The 22,856-nt window shown below is 62.6% G+C and overlaps 1 protein-coding gene across 5 annotated transcripts in view; it reads right to left on the reverse strand.

Moving 5' to 3' along the window:
- GSE1 (Gse1 coiled-coil protein) overlaps nucleotides 1–22,856 on the reverse strand; it is a 197,105-nt gene that overhangs the window by 115,763 nt on the left and 58,486 nt on the right. For all 5 annotated transcript variants that reach the window (XR_009455310.1, XM_059713913.1, XM_059713912.1 and 2 more), the window contains exon 2: nucleotides 22,396–22,573. Coding sequence is in view for 4 of the 5 variants with exons in the window: in XM_059713913.1 (XP_059569896.1) it covers nucleotides 22,396–22,573 (178 nt within the window). In the remaining variant the exon portion in view is untranslated. The remainder of the gene's footprint in view (nucleotides 1–22,395; nucleotides 22,574–22,856) is intronic.

Below are 22,856 nucleotides of genomic sequence, written 5' to 3' on the forward strand. Positions count from 1 at the left end.
CCTGCTGCCCTCCTCCTCTCCCAGCCAGTGCCACGTGCCACCCACGAGCCCAACCCGGGCGAGCTTAATGGCTGGATCGGAGGCCTCGTTCCACGCTGTGATGCCGGAGCAGCAGGTGTGCCCTGGGCCACTGGCTCATTTGCCGTTTCATTTCCTCCTCTCCCGCTCTCCCCCTCTGCAATCTAAAAGTCGCCACCGTCACACCCGTGATTGCATACTAAACGCGAGCCCCGTGCCCTCCGAGGAGGCTGCGGCGCCTCCGAGCTCGCCCGTGCATACCAATGAGGCCCCGACGCCAGCGGGTGCCTGGCTGGGGATTGCCGTCAGGATCCGGGCACGGGCACCCTCCTAGGTCCACGTGGGCCGAACCCCCAAACCCCAGCACCTTGCCCCTGGGAACGCACAGGTGAGACAGGCGCACGCTGCCTCCCCCACTTCCATCTCCGAGCGTGGTTTGTGAATCCCACACAGGGCAGGGGGAAAGACAGCTCGAAGTGTCTCTTCCTGTTTAACTTGACCACGGCAGCTGCTAACCCCTGGCTGGCTTTCCCGAGATTTCACGGCCTTATATGGCCAAACTGCTCTTTTTCTCAGCAGACGTCTCCTCCGCGCGGGAGGGTTCGGATACAATAGTTCAATGACAGCTGTGCTTCAATATCGCAGCTCCGCCGTCACCGATGAGGTGCAAAGCCCACGTCCCCGGTTTCGAATGACACCGGAAGGATTTGCCAAACCCGTCCGCTCACAACAGGCTCAGGAGTCCGGCGCTCCAGCCAAACGCCAGCACCGTAGACAGGCCACGCGGGCTCTCGGCCAAGGCTGCGAGCTCCCCTTGCACGGGGCCTTCCCAAGATTGCAGCACAGCCAAAATGCAGCCACCTCTGGGGCGGGACAGCAGCAAAGTAGAACACAGTTGGTTTAATGCAAAGTGCCACGGGTCCTGGCTGTGCCCATGCTCAGCTGTGAAGTCCCTTGGGTCCTGGATTGAAAGGGCCACACTCAGGGAGCTCCAGAGTCCACTCCCTGTGAGCCAGCTACAGCCAGGTTTGTGCCAGGCTACGAGTGAGCAGCACCAGCTCACGGGCATGCAACAAGCTCTATAGGTTGCATGGGCATGGCTCGCGGTGCACATGGCATTTCATGCATAGCTGGAGGGCAACGTGCACGAGGTACGGGACAGGCCCACAGGCACGTCGGCAGCAGAGAGGGGTCACGGAGGGAGGGGGAGGCTGCACTGAGTCACGGGTGCCAGAGACACTTATCTCTGGGTGGGAATGGAAAGCTCCACCCTTGTGAGGCTGCTGGGATTCCCCAGGGCTGCTCCCTTCTGCCCTGGGGCATGAACGTTTCACAGCCGCGCTACAATCAGCTGCAACCCAGCTCACCGGGCCTGGAAATGTCTCAGGTCAAGGCTTTGGCCAGTTTGCTGCAGCCTGGGTGAATGCAGCGGTCTCTAACTAGACCACCTTGGAGGAGAGCCAGGTGCTGTCCATCTATTTTACAGGGACGCGATGCGCAGGGAGACAAAGTCCCTGGTGACGTGCAGCGAAGAGCCGGGTGGAAGGGACTAGGGGCTCTGCTTCCAAAAGAAATCAGGCTGCTACCTCCCTCCTGGGCTATTTCCAGCACCGTGGGCACCAGGGGGCAGGATTCATCGTGTTCGCAGCATCCGCTTCCTTTCGAGCCGCACAGGCCCACGGCGCACCTGCGTTGCACTCGCTCCGCAGATGAAAGAGCTCTGGTGCGTGCCACGCTGCACCCGGCGAGGGCATGGAGCCTGCTCAGCTCCCATGCAGCCAGGGAAGAAAGAAAGGAGAAGCAGGGGGGAGAGGGAGGGGGGGGGGAAAAGAGATAAAAATCACCCACTCAACCTTGAGAGATTAGGCAAACCCTCCTGGCTGGGCGGTTTTGAATGCTCTCCTTCCTTCAAATCAGCAGGCAAAGCAGCGGTTACAAGAGTGGTTCATATTTAATAATGCAATTTATATTCCACTCTCAACATAAACTATTGTAAAGGCACACTAATGTAAAAATACATCTGGCTTGTCAATAGTTTATCTTCTGGATCTGCATCTAAATCCCTGGGCATTCTTGACTTATGGCTGCACCGATGTCTAATGAATAAAAAGGTGCAAATTATAGGCCTGGCTTTAATGCTCATCATAAAATTAGATGATAGTTGCAAAAGCTGCATTCTCCTGCCCACAGTGCAGCAATGGTAAGCTATAAATAAAGTGTATTTAATGTATCCCAGTGCTGTGCAAAGCCAGGAAACAGTATGTTACTGCAACGCTTTCAATGGATGCGCCACAAGTTCAATGAAGTGATAACTGATCCATCATGTGAATTTATGTTAACTGTCTGCTCACAAAGTCATGGCCTCACCACTGTAAATAGCCTACAATCCTTCTAGCATGGCCTGCCTGCCAATAAAACTGTCACTGGCAGGCTTGTAGCAAGCACCTTAGGACAGTGGAAACAAACCATTAAGTTCTTGGGTTTCAACTTGGGTTTCTCTTCCCGGTGGGCACCCGGCTGCTCTGCTATTTGTCAGCGCGGTTAATCTGCAAGTGAGAACGCAAGCACGGCCTCGCTCCGGGGCCCGAATTCAGCGCCGACGCGGTCGACTCGCGTTACAAGGGATCAATGGAAACCCTTGTTGCCCCCAACGCCTTCCGGCCACCGCAGGCCGAAGCAGGGAGGGCGCATCCAGCGAAGGATGTGAAGGAGGACGAGAACAAAGCCGCCGCGGCCGAGTCATCAGCTGGCTCCGAAATAACTCCGGAGGGAGCCGCGGCCCATCCACTGGCCCGCGATGCCTGGCGGCGAGCCATTTATCACTGAGGGGGAGGACGGCGTGTCCACCCAGCTAAGATGTCTCAGAGCCCCGGGGTCAGGAGAGAGAGCCCAGCTTGGATCCGGAGAAGGGACACGTGGCTGGCAGGACACGGCTGGGAAGGGGACCCCCACCCTCCTGTGTGGTATTGGATTTGCAGGGAAATTGGCCTCCCAACCCCCAGGGGAGGGAGGGAATAACCCTCCCCTCCGACAGAAGAGGAGTCGAGGCCTGGGAAAGGAGAAGTGACTCGCCCGTGGTCATACGGGAAGTCGGGGGCAGCACCAGGAATCAGGTCTCCCAAGGCTCGGTCCAGCCTGTGGAAGAGCTCGGAGCTGGTGCCTCTACCAGGATCCCCTCCTGGAGCAAAGGGCAAGTTGCTGGGCCAAGGTGCAGAGCCATGTAGAGACCCTCAGGTGGTACGAGGGTGGAGGAGGTAACGCCAGCCCAAGGAAAGCGTTGCTCCTCTCCATTCCCAGCAGGCTTTTCCTTGTGCCGCATGCTGGGAGGCACCTGCCGGCTCCACCCCAGAGCTGGCTGCATCTCAGCAGCAGGTCCCCAATGCATGCACGTGCAAGCAGTGCTGCAGCTCCGACCCACAGCAGCACCCACCGGCTGCAGGACAGGACCCCTTGGGACACGGCGCTTCTGGGAAGGGGGTTAAATGGCACAGCACATTGCTAAAAGCCCCGCTATCCGGCCCCTACAATCTGGAGAAGGCCCCTGGGGTCAGGAGGCCGGGTTTGGGGAAGCTAGCCCTGAGCAACCCTTCTGAGTCATCCCGCTCTCTGTTTCTGCTTTCTCAGCCCCGAAATGCTGGTCCCAGGAAACCAGGGCTGGCCCCTTCCCTCTCCACGCCATCAAAGGGAAACCGCGGGCTGACCACGGGGCCCTGCTGCGGGCTGAGAAAGAGTCATTAGCGCTCCCTCGCACCCAGGACTCATTTCAACCACGGGGCTGCCCCGGCTCACAGAGGCCGGAAGGCCCCATTCCCTCCTCAGATGCTGGGAGAGCTGTTTTCAGTGCGAGAAGATCCCCCAGCATGTTGCAAAACCCCTGCAAACCTGCAGGCCTGGCCAGAGCACAGGGAACAGGGTGCATACTTCAGTCGTTCCCCCAGCTGCTAAAGGGCTGCTGCCTCTGGGGAGGAGCGGGGCAGCTGAGCAAAGGACCGCAGCGGCACCACTTTAGGACAGGATGCGGTAACGATGCTCCAGGAATAGGGCTTCGCACAGCTGTGTTTTCCACTGCACTGAGGCCATGACCTTCAAAGCACCCCACGTCCAGCAGCTCCAGCACACCCAGACAGGGCTGAGCTGCAGCTCAGTCCGTCCATCTCCCCGCTTTGGAAACCACGAGCATCACTTGAACTTCCCAGACTCCAGCATGGATCTGTCTGGGGTGGTTTGGACAGGGCTGATCCTGCCCCAGGCAGGGGGTTGCATTATATGTGACCTCGGGGGTCCCTTCCAGCCCCACTGCTCTAGGATTTTAGGATGAACACTGTCTCTACACGACAGCGCCTACCTTTCCACGCTGGCCGGACTTGGCCCACATCCGGGGCTCGAGGGGCGCATCCCGGCGGGCAACCAGAAGCCCGCTCCCGCGGTGCCTGGCCTCTCATTAGCGCGGTGCAGAGCCTCCCTAATAATAGCAGCCGTAAATCCTCCTAGCCAATTCGGGTCCATTTCTATAAATAATGTAGAATCTTTTTATTTACTGACAGGTTGTAAAAGTATCAGGGAGAATAATGTGAAATCAGGGGCTGCTGAATTATTCATGCGATCAGCTTTAACTCTCCCGCCCCGGCCCCCCGGCTGCTCCCCCCCATGCGGCCCCGGCGTTTACAAGAGAGCACCTTATGCCCAGTTATCTAATAAAATCAGGACTAACGACCTGGCACTAATTCTTGATCAAATGGGACTTTTATAGCTTAAAAAAAAAAAAAAAGAGCTCTGGAAAAGGAGATGAGGAAAGCCCGCGTGAGACAGGCAAGGGCGATGCATGCGCATGGGGGCCCGTGAAGCCCCCCCTACACTGTCCCCAGGCAGCTACCTGCCAGGCAGCGCTCTCCATACCTACTGAAGCGGGCAATGCCTTGCATTTCTCAAACTCTCCAAACGTGAGCATTAATTAGCAGAGCCTGCAGGCTGTGACCATGGAGGCCCCTCCCCGGCAGTAATTCTCTGCCACGGTTTGCTCCCCTGGCAGATGGCTTCTTCGACAGGCATGGGAATGTCAAGAGCTCCAGGTGCCAGGCTGGCTGCTGCCCCCTGCCCGGGCACGGACGTGCCGGCAGGGACACTGGGTGGCACAACTGGCACAGCGGAGGAAATGGCAGGGATTAGTCGGGCTCCGGCAGCATTTTCCAGCCGCAGCAGCTGGAAGGAAAGGACAGGAAAGCATCGCGCATGCGTGTTCATCCTGCACACGCATGTGCACACACACACCTCACCTCCTGTACAGACGCACTTGCATGCCATAGACATGGATGTGCCCCCACAGCCCTGGATCATGCACATGCAGGCTCCCCCGTGCGACACACGTGGCTGCACACCAGCCCCCTGTGCCAGGCCCTGCCCTGCATGGCAGCAAGCATAGCAGACGCAGGTCCTGCTTTGCTGAGAGTCTCTCTGCCCCCACTGCACGTGCAAGGGGGCTCTGGGCAGTGACCCCACGGACCCTGCCTCTCCCCTCTGTGTCAAGCAGCGTGTCAGGGCGACCGCAGGCTCCGTGGTCGGCAAGCCAGCACGGGCACCAGCGCTGCCCTTGCAGACCATGCCATGACCTCAATGCATTGCACGCGAGTGTGACCCCAACAGCACGCATGCTGCTGGCTGTGCATGCGCGCCCTGTCCCCATCTATCCCAGAGGCCACGTGAGTCATGGGAACCAGCCTCCCCCAACGGGTTAATCGCCAGCACCAGATAAAGAAGGGCGACTAATCCCCGAGCCCTCCAACAAGCTGTCCCCCTCCTCCGGGAGGGCAGGAGCAGACCCCACTGCCTCCCGGGGGAAGGGCTGGGTGGCGGGGGTCCCCCCCAGCCAGCCTCCCCCCCAGAACAATGCCTGGCCGCGGCGGTTTTGATATGCGGCACAAAGCCGCGAGAGCTTTCCACGTAACATGATAAAAGCGAGTCCCCAGCTAGCACAATTATTTGATAATTCTCCCTTAACACCCATCAAATTAAAGCAATGTCCAAGGGCTGCCTGAAGTGGCACTGATAGGTATTAAACTTTAATGAGATTTAATGGCTCTGGCCTACTTTTTAAGCGCTTGGGCCTACATTTATGAACATTTAATTTCCCAGGCCCTGACCTCTTTTCTTCTCTCTTGGTTTCTCTTTTCTCCCCTCCCTGTGCACACGCAGGCTGCAAACACACACGCAGCTGGTTTCTGTCAGCATTTCCAGCCCAGCCCAGTCCAAACCGTGTCGCGGGCCACGGGGAGCCGGCCCACGCAGGCGGCCTGATATTCATCTCCCGGCACTTAGTGACTCGATCTTGATTCTCTCGGGAAGCTGAGCCGAGCGGAGGGGAAGGGAAGGGAGGAGAGAGGAAAAAAAAACCCCAAACCCACGCCAGCCGATGGCTGCAAACGTGCAGACGAACTGAACGCAGCGGCTCCCGAAAGGACGGGTCGCGGCGGGGAGGGGAGGATGCTGCTGGGTTTGCAGCAACCCCGGATTTCCGATTTCATTGGAGTTTTCCTTAAAACCCCTGGACGGCTCCCCCCGTGGAGATTAAGCCAGCTTGGCTCCCCAGGGCATTCAGAGCCCTGCCCACGATAGCAAAGGCCACAGCCATGGGCCTTGCAGAAGGTTAAACCCAGGGAGCGACTGGTGTTTCATCTCGGCCAGCTCGTTGCTGCCTTTAATGCCCCAAGGGGCAGGAGGCCTTGGTGAGACGTGGAAGGGGAGATTCGATTATGCCGGCCGGCCGCGGGGAAGAGGCCGCAGCGGCTGGAGGAGCAAGGGTGATGCTGGTGGCACCATCCCAGGCACCTGGCCATGCCACGCGGGGTGCATGGCCGCGACGCAGCAGCCCCCGGCTTTTGGGTCAGTAGCATGGAAGAGACAGAGGCAGCTTGTGGGCCCGCAGCAGAGCGTGCCCGCTTTTCACGAACCTCGTGACCACAAAAGAGAAACCCAGAAATGGGGCTGAGCATCAGTGGGATCACGGGAGAGGACAAGGGGGATCTGGCTGCATGTCCCTTCCCCATCCCACCTTTCCCAGACCTCCCCGAGAGCTCAGGAGACTGGGTAGCAACCCACTCACCCCCAAAGCACCGGGGAAGGGCAGCAAGGTCTCAGCATCAGATGGGGAAACTGAGGCACAGAGTTGCAGAGCAACTCCCCCCAACCTGAGGCCATCTAGTGAGTCAGTGGCAGAGCCAGGAATGGACAAAGCCAGCCGAGACCCTCCCGGCCACCCCGGGCAGGTGACAAATGCAAGGAGCCAAGGGCTGAACTGCAAAAGCCTGGTAATAAAAATAGGACCCGTTATCAAACCCTGGCAGAGCCTGGAGCCTGCGCGGAGCCGGGAAGGAGGCAGGGAAGGTGGGGGGGTGGGGAAGCCCACCAACCTCAACCCAGAGATCACTTATCATTCAGGCTGCATCACGCATCTTGAAAGTGCAGACACAAAAATGTAATGTCATAACATTCGCAGTTCAATAACCTTTGCTTCACGAGACGGCTTGAACTGTCAGAGGAGCGGGGAGGTAAATATTTCACCGCTGCGCAGGCACTGAATGCAAAGGCGTGGGGAGAGGAGGGGAAGAGGGGGATCGCAGGGAAGGCCTCCGCTTCCCTCGCCAGCCTCGACACGTTAAAATATCCCCCGCCGTAAATCCCAGGCGGCACCGGGGAGCGGGTAATATATGAGCAGATATAAAGCCAGACACCTTTATTGTTCTGGAAAGTCTTCCGACAAGTTATGAATCCGCAGCTTGACCCTTACCCATCACATTGTTATATGGCAGGAGCAAAGCCCTGGCTCGTCGAAACGGGAGGCGGCAGCACCCACGCCCACCCCAAACCTCCCTGCTGCCAGGCTGGTGCCACCCTACTCGGCGGGTAACCATCACGGCTTCGGAGGCTATAAAGCAATATGCTGCCGAATGAACCCGGACGGCAGCTGTTAACCCCTCCGGTGCCGCATGGCGCGGGGAGCACACATGCCAACTGAAGCCAGAGCCGGGCTGAAGTTGTCCCGTCGGCTCGGGGGACGGATCCGCAGCAAAGGCTCTGCCTGCCCCGCGTGCCAGCAGGAGCACTTCCAGGGTCAACCAGAGGGGGGCGCTCACGGGCAAAGGGAAAAGATGCCCCTTGCCCCCGCCACGCAGGGCAGAGAGGGCCTCCGAGCCAGATCTGCCCTACCAGCGCCACAGCAGAGGGTACCGTGACAAGCCGCGGCACCGCCCCGCATCCTGCCCCAGCCCCGGACCCTCTGCCAGCCGGGTGGGAGCCGCAGAGACTTCAGCTTTAATTCCTCGCAAATCAATTGCCCGTGGCAGGAGAATGGAGCGCCCCCCCTTCCCCTCCCTCCCACCCGCTAGGAAGCAGCTGGAGCGAGGCCCTGGCTTTATCTGATCCCCGAGATGCTTTTAGCTGCCTAGCAGCCGCTGGAATAAACGAGCCTTGTCTGCCCCCGGGAGACGCGGCGGGGAGAAACTAGGTTAGCCCTTTCCAATTAGCCTCCCTGACAGGTTGCCTGCAGCTCCCAGCCCCTGCAGCAAGGGGTTAATAGATCACCCCCACCCCCCCCCAGCCTGGCTGATACCTGCTAAGGTCCCCTAGCAAACGCCAGCGCCTCAAATCGGGGTTCAAGGGGCAGCGGGAGGACTGGCCCCTCCAGGTAAGAGCTGGCCGCATGGCCCGGCCCAGCCCGCCGTGCCCCAGGCTCCAGGGAGGGGTGTGGGGCTGCAGGGTGGGGGGGACAGCAATAGGTCCGTCCCCCCAGCTCATGCACGGGCCCCCAAAATGGGGGATTTGGACATGGAGCACTGGGGGCCGCCTCTGCGCTACAGTGCAGCAAAGCACAGGAGCCCCGGGCAGGGGGAAGGCAAAGAGCTCCCCCCACCCCAATTACACCCACGGCAGGCAGGGATGAGCTGTTTCTCAGCCCAGCGGGGCGGCTCCTAATACAGCACCACCCCCCACATCGGCTCTGGGGTCTGCCCCGTGCTTGCTGCGGTGGGTGCTGGTCTACACTACTGCAGCGGCACCTGGTGCAATGAGTGCCCGGTACCACTTCCGACTGCCCTGCAAAGGGGGGTCCTGGCTAAAGGGCACGGAGAAGACCCCAGAATGGGTCGGCGTGCTGCACCCCAACCATGCAGCCTGCAGCCCACGGGCACCATGAATGCCAAGGAGCAGCTTTGCAAGGGCAACGGGCAACGCCAGGCCCCCAGGGGCCGGGGTGGTGCCCCTCGGGGCCGGCAGGAGCCTGCGTGCCGAGGGGAGAGGCTGGGAGGCAGGCAGGAGAAACAGTCCAACGGCCTCATCCCGGGCAGAGCGGAGCAGGCAGGGACAGGCCCCTCGCGCCCTGCTCCAAACACCTGCTGAGGTCTCATCGCCCGGGGCGCGGGGCGACGGCTCCAGCCCACGCGGGCTCCGGGCCGCGCCAGCAAGAGGCTGCACGTCTCCTGCTTGGCAGAACAACAGAGAGCAGCAGCCCGGAGCAGGTGACAGGCAAGCTGGAGTTTACTTTACGACAGGAAGCCGGTACAGAAGCATCTGATGCTGGCTGCAACCCGCCGCCTGCACTTAACCCTGTCTCAGCCATGCACGGGCCAGGGGCCGCAGTGCCCCGCGCCGGAGGGAAGGCAACTGCCCCTCCGTGCGGCTGGCGGTGCCCAGGAGCGAGTCCATCTGCCCGGCTTTACGAGGGGCTGAGCAGACCTCTGGTTTTATTGAGTCCATAAATATTGCACCGGGCACTTGTAAAGGTGTCACGGTGACGCCAAGCCGAGCGTGGCTCCGCTCTTGGCCCCCCAGGGCAGCCTGCCCAGACGCCCACCACCCGGGCCGGGAGCACGGCTGTGCCAGCCCCCGGTGCCCCTGGCATCGACCTCATGGGCACCAGCAGGGGGGTTAGAGCCGTGCCCCCAAATCCCCTCTGCATTGCTGGTTTGGCACCCCCCTGGCTTTCGGGCGCAGGGCTCTGGAGACCGCCCCGGTCGCTGCCTGCCCTTTCCCCTCGCCCCACATTCCTCCTGGCGCTCGGGGCTGGGGAGGTTTCCCAGGCACTGCTCCGACAGAGCCTGATGGATGGGCGGCGAGGGAGCCAGCCCGCGCCCTGGGAACGGGACGGAGGGCGCCGCTGTTCCTGCCCACGGCTGCTGCGGGGATCCGTCTTGGCGCGGCGGAGGCTGCCAGAGGGGGAAAGGATCTCGCGTCCTCTATTTGAGACCCCCCCTCCACCGCATGATGCTATGAACAGCAGGGTTTGCAGGCAGTCCCCTGACCGCGATGTCCAAGGACGCCCCTTCCGCCCCCGCCACCCAAAGCAGCATCGCAGCAAGGGGCAGGAAGGCCGCGTGGTTAGGACGGCCTCAGATGGCTCCGCAGGCGAAAGGAAACCTCCCCAGCATTGCCCGTGCCAGTCTCACCCGGGGAAGGGGAATCCTTCCAGACCCCACAGTGGTTTGGCGCCGGGAGCCTGAGCAAGACGCTCCAGGGCTGGCACCGGAAGGGGTTTCTCGATGCCAGCAAAGGACATCAAGGGCTCCCCCATCCCCTATCAACCCCAGCCAGCGCCCGCTGCTTCAGAGGAAGCAGACAGAAAACCTCCAAGCCAAACCAAGCCTCCCCGGGGACACAGCAGCCTTCCCCTCCTGAGAGGGCCCAGCTCCCTCCTTGCACCCATGCCCCGCAGGGGCAGCAGGTCCCTGGAGCAAGTCCAACACGGAGGGGCCGAGCCGCAGCTGGCACTTGGCTCTGCAAAGCCAGGCTCCCGTGATGCCAAGCAGTCCTGCCCTACCGACACCTCTCTCCCGCTCACAGGGCCTAGTAAATCTTACGGGGGTGGGCATTACAAACCTTTCTCCTAAGCAAACAGCCCCTGAGAAAGCAGAATGAGCGGGGGCCATCCCTGCGCCCGCCCTGCTAGGCCCACGCCTCTGACACAGCAATTAGAGACAGGCATTAATATTTAAATAGCGCCAGCTCCAGAGAAGGCAAATCAAATAAAAATGCAGGCGTGTCAGGAGCGTTCCCCTCACCCGATTCAACCCGCCAGGCAGGAGCAGAGAGAAATGGCAGGGGCTGCAAAGACACAGCCCTCCCCGGCACCAGCAAACAAGCCCGTCCCTCGTGCCCGGCTCCCAGGAGAGGGGACAGGGCAGTGCTGCCCTCCCAGTCGGGAGCCCTTCACCCAGGTTTCGGGGCAGGCGAAGGCAGGAGCCAGCTGCAAAGCCTTGCCTTGAATAGGAGCAGCCGGGCAGAACGCAGGCCGCGGCTCCGGGGCCAGGCTGGCTGTCTGCCCGCAGGGCTGGGCTGCCTCGCTGGGGCCGGCTCCAGAGCAGGAGCGGGTCTGGCAGGGCCTGTGAGTCGGTTCGGGGAGCCTCACCCTGCCCTGCAGTCACCCGGTCACGCAGGCTGTGCGGGGACGAAGCAGGTGCTGAGGGCCTGGCTCGCCTGCTCTGCCACAGGCTGCCTGGGTGACCTTGGGCGAGTCACTTTGCCTCCCTACACCTCCGTCCCCTACCCTGCGGGGGTAACAGCCCCACAGCAGCAAGGGGTTAGGAGGGAAGCCAAGGGCTGAGAGTTGCTCCCATACCAGGAAGGACCTCAATGGACAGGCCAAGGCAGGGTAAGCTCAGGCCAGGAGGAAAGTCCTCAACAGGCCTGCATGTGGCCACAGATGGCTCAGCCCCTCCCAGGGTACTGGGAGCCCAGGCAGGGTGGCTCCCTCCTTCTACTTCTACCCCAAATGAGGTGCTCTGCAAACACCCGTCTCCAAACCCAATCCCCTACAGCTCCTCATACAAACCCAAATGCAGCCCCCTTCACCCTGGACATCCTCAGCGGGCCCCCCCAGGCATCCCCAAGGCGGGCTCCCTCTGGCGCGGAGAGGCTGTCAGAGCAGTAAAGAGGATTTACGGTTAAGTGCAAGGGGCTTTCGAGGCAATAACTTTCCCTCCTCTTGACTTAAATGGATTTTAAACTTCAAAAAGGATGGAAGGGGCAGGCTGCCAAGTGCCAGGCACGCTGATCGCTGGCTGAGCCCGGGGGTCAGCGGCAATCTCCGCCGGGACGACCCCTGAGCCGGGAGCGCCGTGCCACGGCGGGGTTGTGGATAGCGGGGAAAGTGGCTCGTGGCACGGGGGCTGCTCTGGCGGCTCACCCGGCCTGGCCTAGAAGTGTGGTGCAGGTCTACGGCAGGGAAAGGGAAGACACGGGGGCCCCACTGGAGAGGGAGGAGGCAAGGAATATTGCACTGGACTCTGCTTCCCATGAAGCCAGAATTGCCCCTATCTCCTGGCACACACACGCTTTACCCACATATGAGGCGATGCCACCCCAACACACGTAGACAGGTGCATGCATCTAACCCCCCAGCTGGAATCAGGTGCCCCCCCTGCCATGCCATGCCACAACCCAGCACAACCGTAGTTAACACAGCACAAAGAGCAACTCCAGCGCCCCTCCTCCCAGCAGGATGGAGACAACAGCCGAGGCAGATGATGCCGGGGAGATAAGGGGCAGGAGCCCTGTCCAGGCGGGGGGGCCTGGTGCCACGCTTCTGAGAAGGCCGTGAGATAAGGCAGCGGGCTGTTATCAGCACCAGAGGCACAGGGCACCGTTTCCTCCTGGTGCAATAGTGCAATCGCCCGCAAATGGGGCTGGGGGTGGGGCAGAGGCTCCCGCTGGTGCTCCTGTCCCACCCCCACGGCTCCCCTCACCACAACACACGGCCCAGGACAGGCCGCCCGAATGGGCAAGGCGAGGGCAGCCATGGCACAGGAAGCGCAGCTTCAAGGGCAAACCCCTTGGCTGGCATCCCGGAGCCCTCCAAGGCACGCGCGCATGCAAACATGCACATGCACAGACACGGCTCAAACTGCACACGGGGTCCGCGTGCAAATAAAGCCCCGTGCCGCGCCAAGAGATGCATGCCCGCATGCACGCATCTGCCCAGGTTGTATCCAGCTGCACCCCTGACCCCCTTGCCAGGCTGCCATGCACCTCTGCCATGCCCGCTCCTGGTTTCCCACCCCGCTCCCTGGCGGGGGCTCTCATTCACACCTCCTCGGAGGGGGCCACCTGTGGCTCAGTAAAAACTTCTGGCCCATGGAGCGATTAGCGTTTGCAGACACCCTCCCTCCCTTCCCTTCCCCTGTTTCTGGGCGCCCGGCCAGGTTCCTGGCCAGAAACACAGAGCAGACTGGAGCTAGAGACAGCTCGCCTCCCACAGCTCCCAGAACAGATCTGGGGCTGTGTTCACGTGTCCCCGCAGCACAGACCGCACGGCCCGCGAGGACGGGGGCTGCCGGCTTGCCGTCTGCGCCGGGACCTCGTCAGACCGCGAGCTCCGGGCTGAGCCCCAAAGCCCCCCAGCCACCCATCGGGGAGGACGAGAGGGGCAGCGCCCTGGCAGCCGGCCACCCCGACCTGGGCAAGGAGCTCCGGATCGGTGCCTCTCACCACGCACGCTCTGCTCGCACACACATTCACGAGGGGCTCATGTGCACCCACTCCAGGTGGGCCCTTCTGCATGTGTGTGCCAGCGCGAGGGCAAGGTGTTTGCTGTGCTGGCATGGAGCTCAGGGAGGGACTGCTGCCCCTGGTTGGATATAGCTCTCGCCTTTCCAACAGCTCCCCCTCCATGCAAGGGCCAGGTTTGCTGAGGGGGAAACTGAGGCAGGCAGAGGTCTATCTGAGCCAGCTGGGACAGGGACCCTGAAGACTCGACTTCCAATTCTGCAGCTGAACCCCCCAGCTCAGACTCCCGAGATGCTGCATCACGACCCCATACCCTGTCCCACAAGCAGCAAGGGCTGGGAGCCAGGGACGCCCTAAACCCCGCCCCATTTGGCCCCCAGGGACCCGCTCTCTGCCTGGCATCTGGAGCGGTGCCCGGACCCCACGTGCTCCCTCCCTGGATCTGAGGGCAGCACACAGCCCCGTGGCGCGGGTCGCTGGACCCCAGAGGGGAGCAGAAAGGGCCGAGATGAAAAACAGCCCCTGTCCCCCACGTGGCCCGAAACCGGCTGCCCCGGCCAGGGCCCGAGCGCAGCAGGAAGCGATAAAATGTTCTGCCTCTCCCGAGCTGCATGTCACATCGCAGCCTCCCCCACGCCCCCACCAGAGACAGCAGGAACCTGGCCTGCCGCCAAAGCCACTGTCTCCGCTGTAATTCTCTTTGCCCTGGAGCCAACACACACACACACAGCCTGACAAAGACACAGGCGTGCAAACACACATGCATGTTGCCCTGACAAAGACACAAGCATGCACACACACATGCACATGCATGTACGCTACCCTGACAAAGACACGGGCATGCATACACACGTGCATACAAATGCATGCTGCCCTGACACAGGCGTGCATACACACGCACGCTACCCTGACAAAGACACGGGCGTGCATACACACGTGCATATACATGCATGCTGCCCTGACAAAGACACAAGCGTGCAAATACACATACACGCTGCCGTGACAAAGACACAGGCATGCACACACACATGCACATGCATGTACACTGCCCTGACAAAGACACAAGCGTGCATACATATGTGCATACACATGCACGCTGCCCTGACAAAGACACAGGCGTGCATACACACGCACGCTGCCCTGACAGACACAGGCGTGCATACACACGTGTACACATGCAAGCTGCCCTGACAAAGGCAGTGTGCACACACATGCGTGTACACATGCATGCTGCCCTTACAAAGACAGACATGCACACACGTACACGCATGCATGCTGCCCTGACAAAGACACGTGCACACAAATGCTCATACATGTGCAGACTACCCTGACAAAGACACAAGTGTGCACACACGCACACATACACATGCACGTTGCGTTGACAAAGACACAAGCGTGCATATAGACATGCACACACACGTCCACTGCCCTGACAAAGACACAGGTGCACAATCCCCCCCAACACATACACACACAGATGAATGCAAGCACACGCAACCCCATGCACAATCACGCAGGGGCATGCACACACGTGCACGGCAGGCCTCAGTTTCCCACAGGGTTGGGGGCCCCTCTCCCGTCCCCCAGTCTGAGGGCAGAAGGCATCGCACAGGATCGGGGCCACAGAGCCCCGGCAGGAAGGGGCAGGCTGTGGGCAGGCACGGAGAGCACATACGTGTGCACGCGTGTGGAGAATCACAGCGGCACACAGGACACGGCCCACATCCTGCCCTGCCCACACGCAGCCGCACCCGAAGCACACCCACCGCGCCCCACCGCCCTGACACATCCAACCGCAATCGACACACACCCACAAGCGCGCGGGCGGCCACACACCCTGTGGCCCGACCTGACCCCTCCCAGACTCACGTCCGCGCCGCAGACCCACAGAACCACTCCGGCTCACCCACGTGCCCGCATGGGCACAGCCACGCACACCTGACAGAGGGGTCTGTCCACTCCTGCCCGCGTGCACTTCACGGAGTCGTGGGGGCACCCCCACACACCCACACACCTCCAAGGGCCCAGCAGCTGCATGTCCCTGCCACGAATGTGCCCATTCCCAGCAGGCCTCACCCATTCCCACCCCCCGGGGTGCCACGCCGTGCCCTCCAGGCCACGCTGACGGGAGGAGGGATGGGTGCAGGCCGCTCCCTGCCCACACCAAGGACGCCGAGTGTTTCCAGTGCACTCCCAGAGGGCACTGGCTAATGGGCTCCGCTGCAACTCAGCGACGGGGAAGCAAGCCGGGCGCTGGCACCAGCCTTATCGCAGCCGCCGCCGCGCCAGGGCAGAGGGTGCAGACACGCAGCGCAGCAGCCTGGTGCTCGCACCCATGGCCGGGAACCGGCACCACGGTGACTCACGGGCACCTGGGGGCACAGGTGAGGCGGGGACACCGGCGCCCCCGGGGGCTGTGCTGGTGCAAACCAGCTCCCAGCCCCCTGCCTGCACCCCCGGCAATGCCACCCGCCTTCTGGGCGCTCGTGCTCCCCGCCGCATCGACCCCTGCAAGGGGCAACACGGTGCAACTGCCCGGGGGGGGCAACACGGACCCCAGCAAGGACCCCTGCAAGGGGCATCACAGTGTAACTGCCCCGAGAAGGAATACAGACCCAGCAGGGGTAACACGGTGCAACTGCCCTGGGGGGGGGGCAACACAGACCCCAGCAAGGACCCCTGCAAGGGGCATCACAGTGCAACTGCCCCGGGTGGGGCAACACAGACCCCAGCAAGGGGTATCACAGTGTAACTGCCCCGAGAAGGAATACAGACCCAGCAAGGGGTAACACGGTGCAACTGCCCTGGGGGGGGCAACACAGACCCCAGCAAGGACCCCTGCAAGAGGCATCACAGTGCAACTGCCCCGAGGGGGAATGCAGACCCAGCAAGGGGTAACACGGTGCAACTGCCCTGGGGGGGGACAACACAGACCCCAGCAAGGACCCCTGCAAGGGGCATCACAGTGCAACTGCCCCGGGTGGGGCAACACAGACCCCAGCAAGGGGTATCACAGTGCAACTACCCAGGGGGGGCAATACAGACCCGGCAAGAGGTAACACGGTGCAACAGCCCCGGGGGGGGCAACAGTGCAGCTGCCCCTGCCCCTGCCCCAGCCCCAGCCCCGGCGCGGGCACTCACCGGGCGGGCGCCCCTTCCAGCGGGCGCTGCTCTCCTCCATGCCCCGCCCGGCAGCGACTCCCGGCCGGCCCGGCCCGGCTGCAGCCGCCGCTTCCTGCTCGGCGCTCGCGGCTCCCGGCCCGGCCCCGGCCCCGGCCCCGGCCCCGGCCCGGAGCGCGGCGTGACTCACCGCGCCGGGCGGGCGGGGCGCACCCCGCGGGGCGGGCGGGGGGCGCCCCCTGGCGGGGGCTGGGGGTGCAATGGGGTCTTTGAGGGGCAAGCACCTGCTGGGGAGCAGTGGGGTTGGAGGGGGGCAATGGGGTCGAGGGGATGCAATGGGGCTGGGGGGTGCAATTGGGTCGAAGGGATGCAATGGGGTCAGGGGGTGCAATTGGGTCTAGGAGATGCAATGGGGTCAGGGGGGTGCAATGGGGTTGGAGGGCAATTGGGTCTAGGGGATGCAATGGGGTCAGGGGGGTGCAACGGGGTTGGAGGGCAATTGGGTTTAGGGGAGGCAATAGGGTTGGGGGGTGCAATTGGGTCTAGGGGATGCAATGGGGTCAGGGGAGTGCAATGGGGTTGGGGGGTGCAATTGGGTCGAAGGGATGCAATGGGGTCAGGGGGTGCAATTGGGTCTAGGAGATGCAATGGGGTCAGGGGGGTGCAATGGGGTCAGGGGGTGCAATTGGGTCTAGGAGATGCAATGGGGTCAGGGGGGTGCAATGGGGTTGGAGGGCAATTGGGTTTAGGGGAGGCAATAGGGTTGGGGGGTGCAATTGGGTCTAGGGGATGCAATGGGGTCAGGGGAGTGCAATGGGGTTGGGGGGCAATTGGGTCTAGGGGATGCAGTAGGGTCAGGGGGGCAATTGGGTCTAAGGGGTGCAATGGGGTTGGGGGTGCAATTGGGTCTAGAGGAAGCAATGGGGCCTGGTGGGGGGCAGGCAGTCCCTAGTGGGGCTGGAGGGGTGCAAGGAGTCTCGAGGGACAGGCACCCCATGGGGGGGGCTGGAGGGGTGCAAGGGGCCCAGGGGGAGGCACCCCCCAGCAGGGGCTGGAAGGGGGCAATGGGGCCTGGGGGGCAGGCCTGGGAGCCCCACAGGGCAGCGTGGGGGTGGGGGAGGCGCTGGCTTTGCCCTCAGGGCTCCCGCCCTAGCGGCTCCCCCATCTCAAGCCCCCCAGCAGAGGCCCAACCCCCTCCTGACACCTGCCAAGGACCCACAGCCCCAGGCCTAGCTGCGGGGTTTGGGGGGTCAGCTCCCCCCGCGGTGTCCCCAGGAGGCCTGGCCCCGGGCAGGGAGCGCTCCCAGGTGCCAGCTCGTCCTGGCGCCTCCGGGAGCCGGAGCCACGGGCACCCAGGGCGGCAGGAGCCTGCACCCTGCAGAGATAAGGGCTGCGGGGCTGGCAGGCTGCCAGTGCTGGGGGAGGGCACTGGGGGAGGACCTCAGGGCATCCCCACGCCACCTCCTGGGGAGACGGAAGAGCACAGACCGGGCCTACTGCACGCTGCATGAGGGAGGGCAGGCACACCTGGCAGGGAGAAGGGCATGGATGTGCCCACTGCACCGCTCCCCTCCCCTCCCGGGCTTTGCACCACCTTTGGCTTTTCTGCCAGGGCCCCCTGGGTGAAGGTGACCAAGAAACAAGGGGGTTGCATCTCCAGTCCTTGGCTGGACAGTTACACCAGAACAGCCACTCCAGCATCCCGTCCTTCCCGGCAGAGAGCCACAACCTGACCTCCCACCGGGAGATATCCGGCATCCCTGGCAGCGCCAGGCTCCCCCCACCCTCGCGCTGGAAATGAGCTGTCACTCAGCATCCGCCCAGCGCGATCTTCCATCAGAGGCAGCTGTCTGCGGCCAGCCGGAGGCGAGGATAACGATGACGCTGGGCTGGGGAGCCTTGTCTGTGATTAGCCCCCAGGGGACCCCAGTACCGGGGCATCCATCCCCATGAATAGCTCTCAAACGTAATGGCTGCAAAAGGCCCTTGCGCCGCCGTGCCCTGCCAGGCATGTTTATGGGATGAGCAAAGGACTGAAGCCTCCGGCCAGACCCCGCCACCGGGCAGCAAACCGCAGAGGCGCAGCTCTGGGCTCCAGCTGTTTCACCTGGACTCCCTGGGTCAGGAGCCAGGACAGTCTGCCCGGGCCCAGGGAGCCCGCTAGCCACTGCACCGCCCTGCTCAGCCGCGGGACGCTCCAGGCCTGCACAGCCTTGCCAAGACGAAGCAGCAGGACCCCAGCAATAGGTGCATTAGAAATTATGCTACCCACCCCTTCCCTCCAGCCCCCTCGTCTTCTCCATCCAGCCCACGTCCTCTCCCTCCACAGGTCCCAGCTCGGCTGCGCGGAGCCCGGCGCTCTCTGCCGCGGCGCCCATCTTGCTTAGCACCCGTCGTGCCGGCCGGCGCTTTCTTCCCCCTCCCTTTTTTTCTTTCTTTCTTTCAATTTTAAATTTTTATTGCATTCTTTTTCAAGAATACAGAGGAACAAATGCCCTTATCAGCAATTCTCACAAGGTATAAAGAGCCGCTTTTATCTTGCTGCCTTTACTAATCTAGTGTGAGCCAATGCTTGTTAATTTTTTAATTTTCCTAGTGAATGCATTTGTGGCTTTGTCGGCGCTCGCCTATATGTCCGCAAAGGTCTCGCGCATGTGCGCGGAGGCGGGAGGTATAGGCAGCGACGCAGTCCCGAATTCAGGCCGTTTGATGCTTCCCACTTTCAGGCCCCTGTTTTCGGTCTCTTCAGCCCTTTGCCCCGGGGCTGCTGGGGGACGGACGGAGTTTGTAGGTTCGGCTCAAGCAGTTCAGCTATGTCGATGAGCCAGGCTGGGGGGAAACACACTGCTAAAACTCCTCTGAACCGTATCACCAAGCCTTGAAATGCGCCTTGTTGCCTTTTGCTCGTGGGGTGAGCGGCCAGACAGGAGCACAGGCAGGGGGGTAAAGGCAGAAAGAGGACAAGAACCAGAGACCAAAATCCCCACCCCTGCAGCCAACGAGCTCTAAGTCTCCGATATGCATCGCTCCCCTCTCTACTGATCCGACCCCCAGGATAACAACCTACTTCTGCTACCAGCGGCTCAATCAGCAGAGGCACGTAGTGTGGAGCTCACAGTCCAAAAACCCTGCTGTCTACCCAAGACGGGAAGGGGGGTCATACACAGCGTCGGAAATGACACCCAAAAGCCTCCCTTAGTAGAACAACAAGGACTCAGCGGTCAGACGGTGCCCAAATTAGGCTGCTTTGTGACAGTCTTTAATCCCATGACTTCCCCTGCCTCCTTCATTCCCCTGCAGGGATGGAGGTGACTCAGGGACGGTCCTGCCGGAAGGGACAGGGCACAGGCCTGTCTTTGGGCAGGGCCTGCAGCAAGGCACGGGAAGACGAGGAGCAGCAGAGATTGGAGGAGGACCCTGAGTGCCCGTTTGCACCCCCAGACCGAGGGCTCTAGGTCTCCAAGCCAAGGGGAGCCGTGAACGCTGCCTCTGGCCTGGCAGAACCTGCTGTTCCCGCTGCCCGGTGCCCTCCCACGCAAGCAGCAGCCTTGCAAGCCAGGCTCTGTCTCCCTGCAAGGAGGAGCGTCTGCCCTGGAGCGGCTCAGGGCGAGGCCTGGATTCCCCAGGGCCCTGCCTCTTGGAAGCAGCCGCTTGGTTGGCAGCCATTAGACAGCTCCTTCTCCTACCCCGGAAAGTCCCTGGCTGCACAAGGCCTCCCCAGCTGCCTCCCCCTGCCCTGGGGCACAGCCCTGAGCTGCCCCCCTTCCCTTTCCTCCATGCAGAGGCAGCTCCCTTGCTGCAATCTTCATCAGTCCTCGGTGCAAAAGCAAACCCCGGCTCTCCGAGCTGCCAAGGGTTTAATCATCCTCGAGCCCAGGCTGTTCCAGCCAGGAGGGCCAAGCTGGGAAGCAACAGAGAGATCAGGGGCAGGGCTGAAAGAGGCCTCCAGCTCCCAGCTTGAGGATAGGGGCCACTGGCCTCCAGGGCTTTGGGACGCGCCCTTTCTCCCCCCATCCCTGATGCTTGCAGGGAGAGGCAAGGGGTGAGCTGCCCACAGGAGCTGAAGGCAGCCCTGGACATTGCAGCAAGGGGTGTGTGTGCATGCCTACGTGTGTGCACGTGCGTGTGGGCAGGCGGACGGGCTGCCCTTGGGCTGGAATAACCTCCCCGTCACCGAGCCTCCCGGCTGGCATGCATGCCCTTTGCCTCGCAGCAAGCTCCCTTGCCCCGGACCGCCGTCACAGCCCACCCCCGGCCGTCGCTCGGGCCCAGGCGGGGAGAGGAGATGCCCGCGCGGCGGCCCCTGGGCGGAGGAAGCGAGCGCCCTGCCGTGGCTGCGCCAGATGAAATGTGGCAGGCGTGTAACGAGCCATTAGTCAATGTCACCTTTGCCCGGCAGCCGATGGCAGGGTAATAAATGCGGGGACGGTTCCAGGCCACAGCTCCCGTCTCACCCCCGCCTCTCCCCCTGCCTGGCTGGGAACAGCTTGCAAATGGCAAAGGGCTCTCCCTGCCCCGTCACCCCCATGCCGAGAGCTCAGCAAGGGGTCAGCCCCGCTCGCCCCCGCCCTGCCCCGCAGCTATTCCCTCCCAGCTGCGGGATGTGAGCATTGGGTGGCTCGGAGCAAGGAACATGCAGCCCCCGGCAGCGCGGGGACCACGTCACGGCAGAGCCGGGGATGGTCCAGCCCCTCCCTGCATGCACACGCGGTGCTGGCATGGAAACCGGCCTGCCTGGCATGCTCCCCAGGCAGCGCTGCCTGCTGCACCTGCGGCTGCCCCGGCGTCTCATCCTCCTAGTCCCCCATGCCAGCTGCTGGAGCGGGTGGCCACCTCCACATCAAAGGAGCCCAGGCTCCGCCGGGAACGCAGCTCCCACGCAGGCCCCTCCCGGGAGCCGCGTGACGCCTCCCCAAAGAATGCTGCCCCTCCGGACTGACGAGGCCGCTGGCTCCGGGAAGCCAGACGGAGCTCGCACCATGCCCCAGGCCTCCCCGTACCCATCGTCGCAGCCAGCGGGGCGGCAGGGCTGGCTCCTGCATGCATGGATGGGGCAGGGGTGAGGACCTCCCGCTCTCATCCTCCTGTAACAGCGCTAACGTGGGATAAGGTGGCTTGAGGAGCCCGAACAGCTGGGAGAGTCTGGGAAGTTGGGGGGTCTGGGCTGGGCTGAGACCACCCACCCCATCGCCACCTGTTTGTCACAACCTCTCTCCGACTGCAACGAGTTTCACCCGTGCTCTGCCCCCACGCTCGGTGCTCAGACAATAGTGAGGGAAGCCGGTCCGGAGCAGCCAGGCCAGACCACCCGGCTGGGACCCTTCCCCAGGCCTGGCAGCTGTCTGCTCCACTCCGGCGAAGACAAGACACGCGGACTTCCAGCGGCGCTCGCACCGGCGCTCTCAGGGCCCAGGGGAGGCCAAGGTGCCCACGGAGGGGAGCGCCCCATGTCCAGAAAGAGCCCCCAGTATGAATGCAAAGGCCCTCGGACCTAATCCACAGCAGTATCCATCACCAGAGGAACCGAGCCAGGGGCTGAGCTTCCCTCCAGCTTCCTCGGCTTGGGGGCAAGGGCTGGAAGGGGTCACGTGCCCCCATCGCTTCATAGGAAGCAAACCTGACATGCCTGCCAAGCCAGGCCAGGGGAAAAGCAGTGCCCTTGCCCCCAGCACCACCGGCACAGACAGCAGGAACCCAATATCCCATCCCAGAGCCCCCCATGTCTCCCTGCAAGCCCCCCAACTCCCAGACGGCAAATCCGGCACCTACTTGTAGCTCCTGGGTCAGCGCCGTCCACATCCAAACCTGTCCGCTGGCCGCGGTCGGAGCTGACGTCCTGGGCAGCTCCGTTCCCCGCTCCCGGGCTCTCGCCAGTGCCCACCCCGCGCTGCCTGGGCTCGCCGGCCACGGCCTTGAGGGCAGGTGTCTCGAAAGAGGAGGACGAGGCCTGCAACAAAAGCAGAAGGACAGGGATTCAGAGCCTTTCCCCGCACGGCTTCTCCAGGCTCCATCCCTCTGCCCCTAGCCCCGTTGCTACCAGCCTGGAGCAAGCCAGTTCCTCCGACGAGCGCCGGGCGGGGGCCGGGGGTGCCAGGGCAGGGAGGCACGAGCTGCTTTTGTTGTCTTCCCGGCCGGCCGCACGTGGCAGCCGAGGGGAGCTGCGCGGTGCTCGCCTGCCAGCCAGCGCCGCGGCTCTCTGGGGCGACAGCAGCCTGCGAGCGCTCCCAGCC

The sequence above is a fragment of the Alligator mississippiensis genome, chromosome 10, assembly GCF_030867095.1.
Source record: "Alligator mississippiensis isolate rAllMis1 chromosome 10, rAllMis1, whole genome shotgun sequence".
NCBI classification, from domain to species: domain Eukaryota; kingdom Metazoa; phylum Chordata; order Crocodylia; family Alligatoridae; genus Alligator; species Alligator mississippiensis.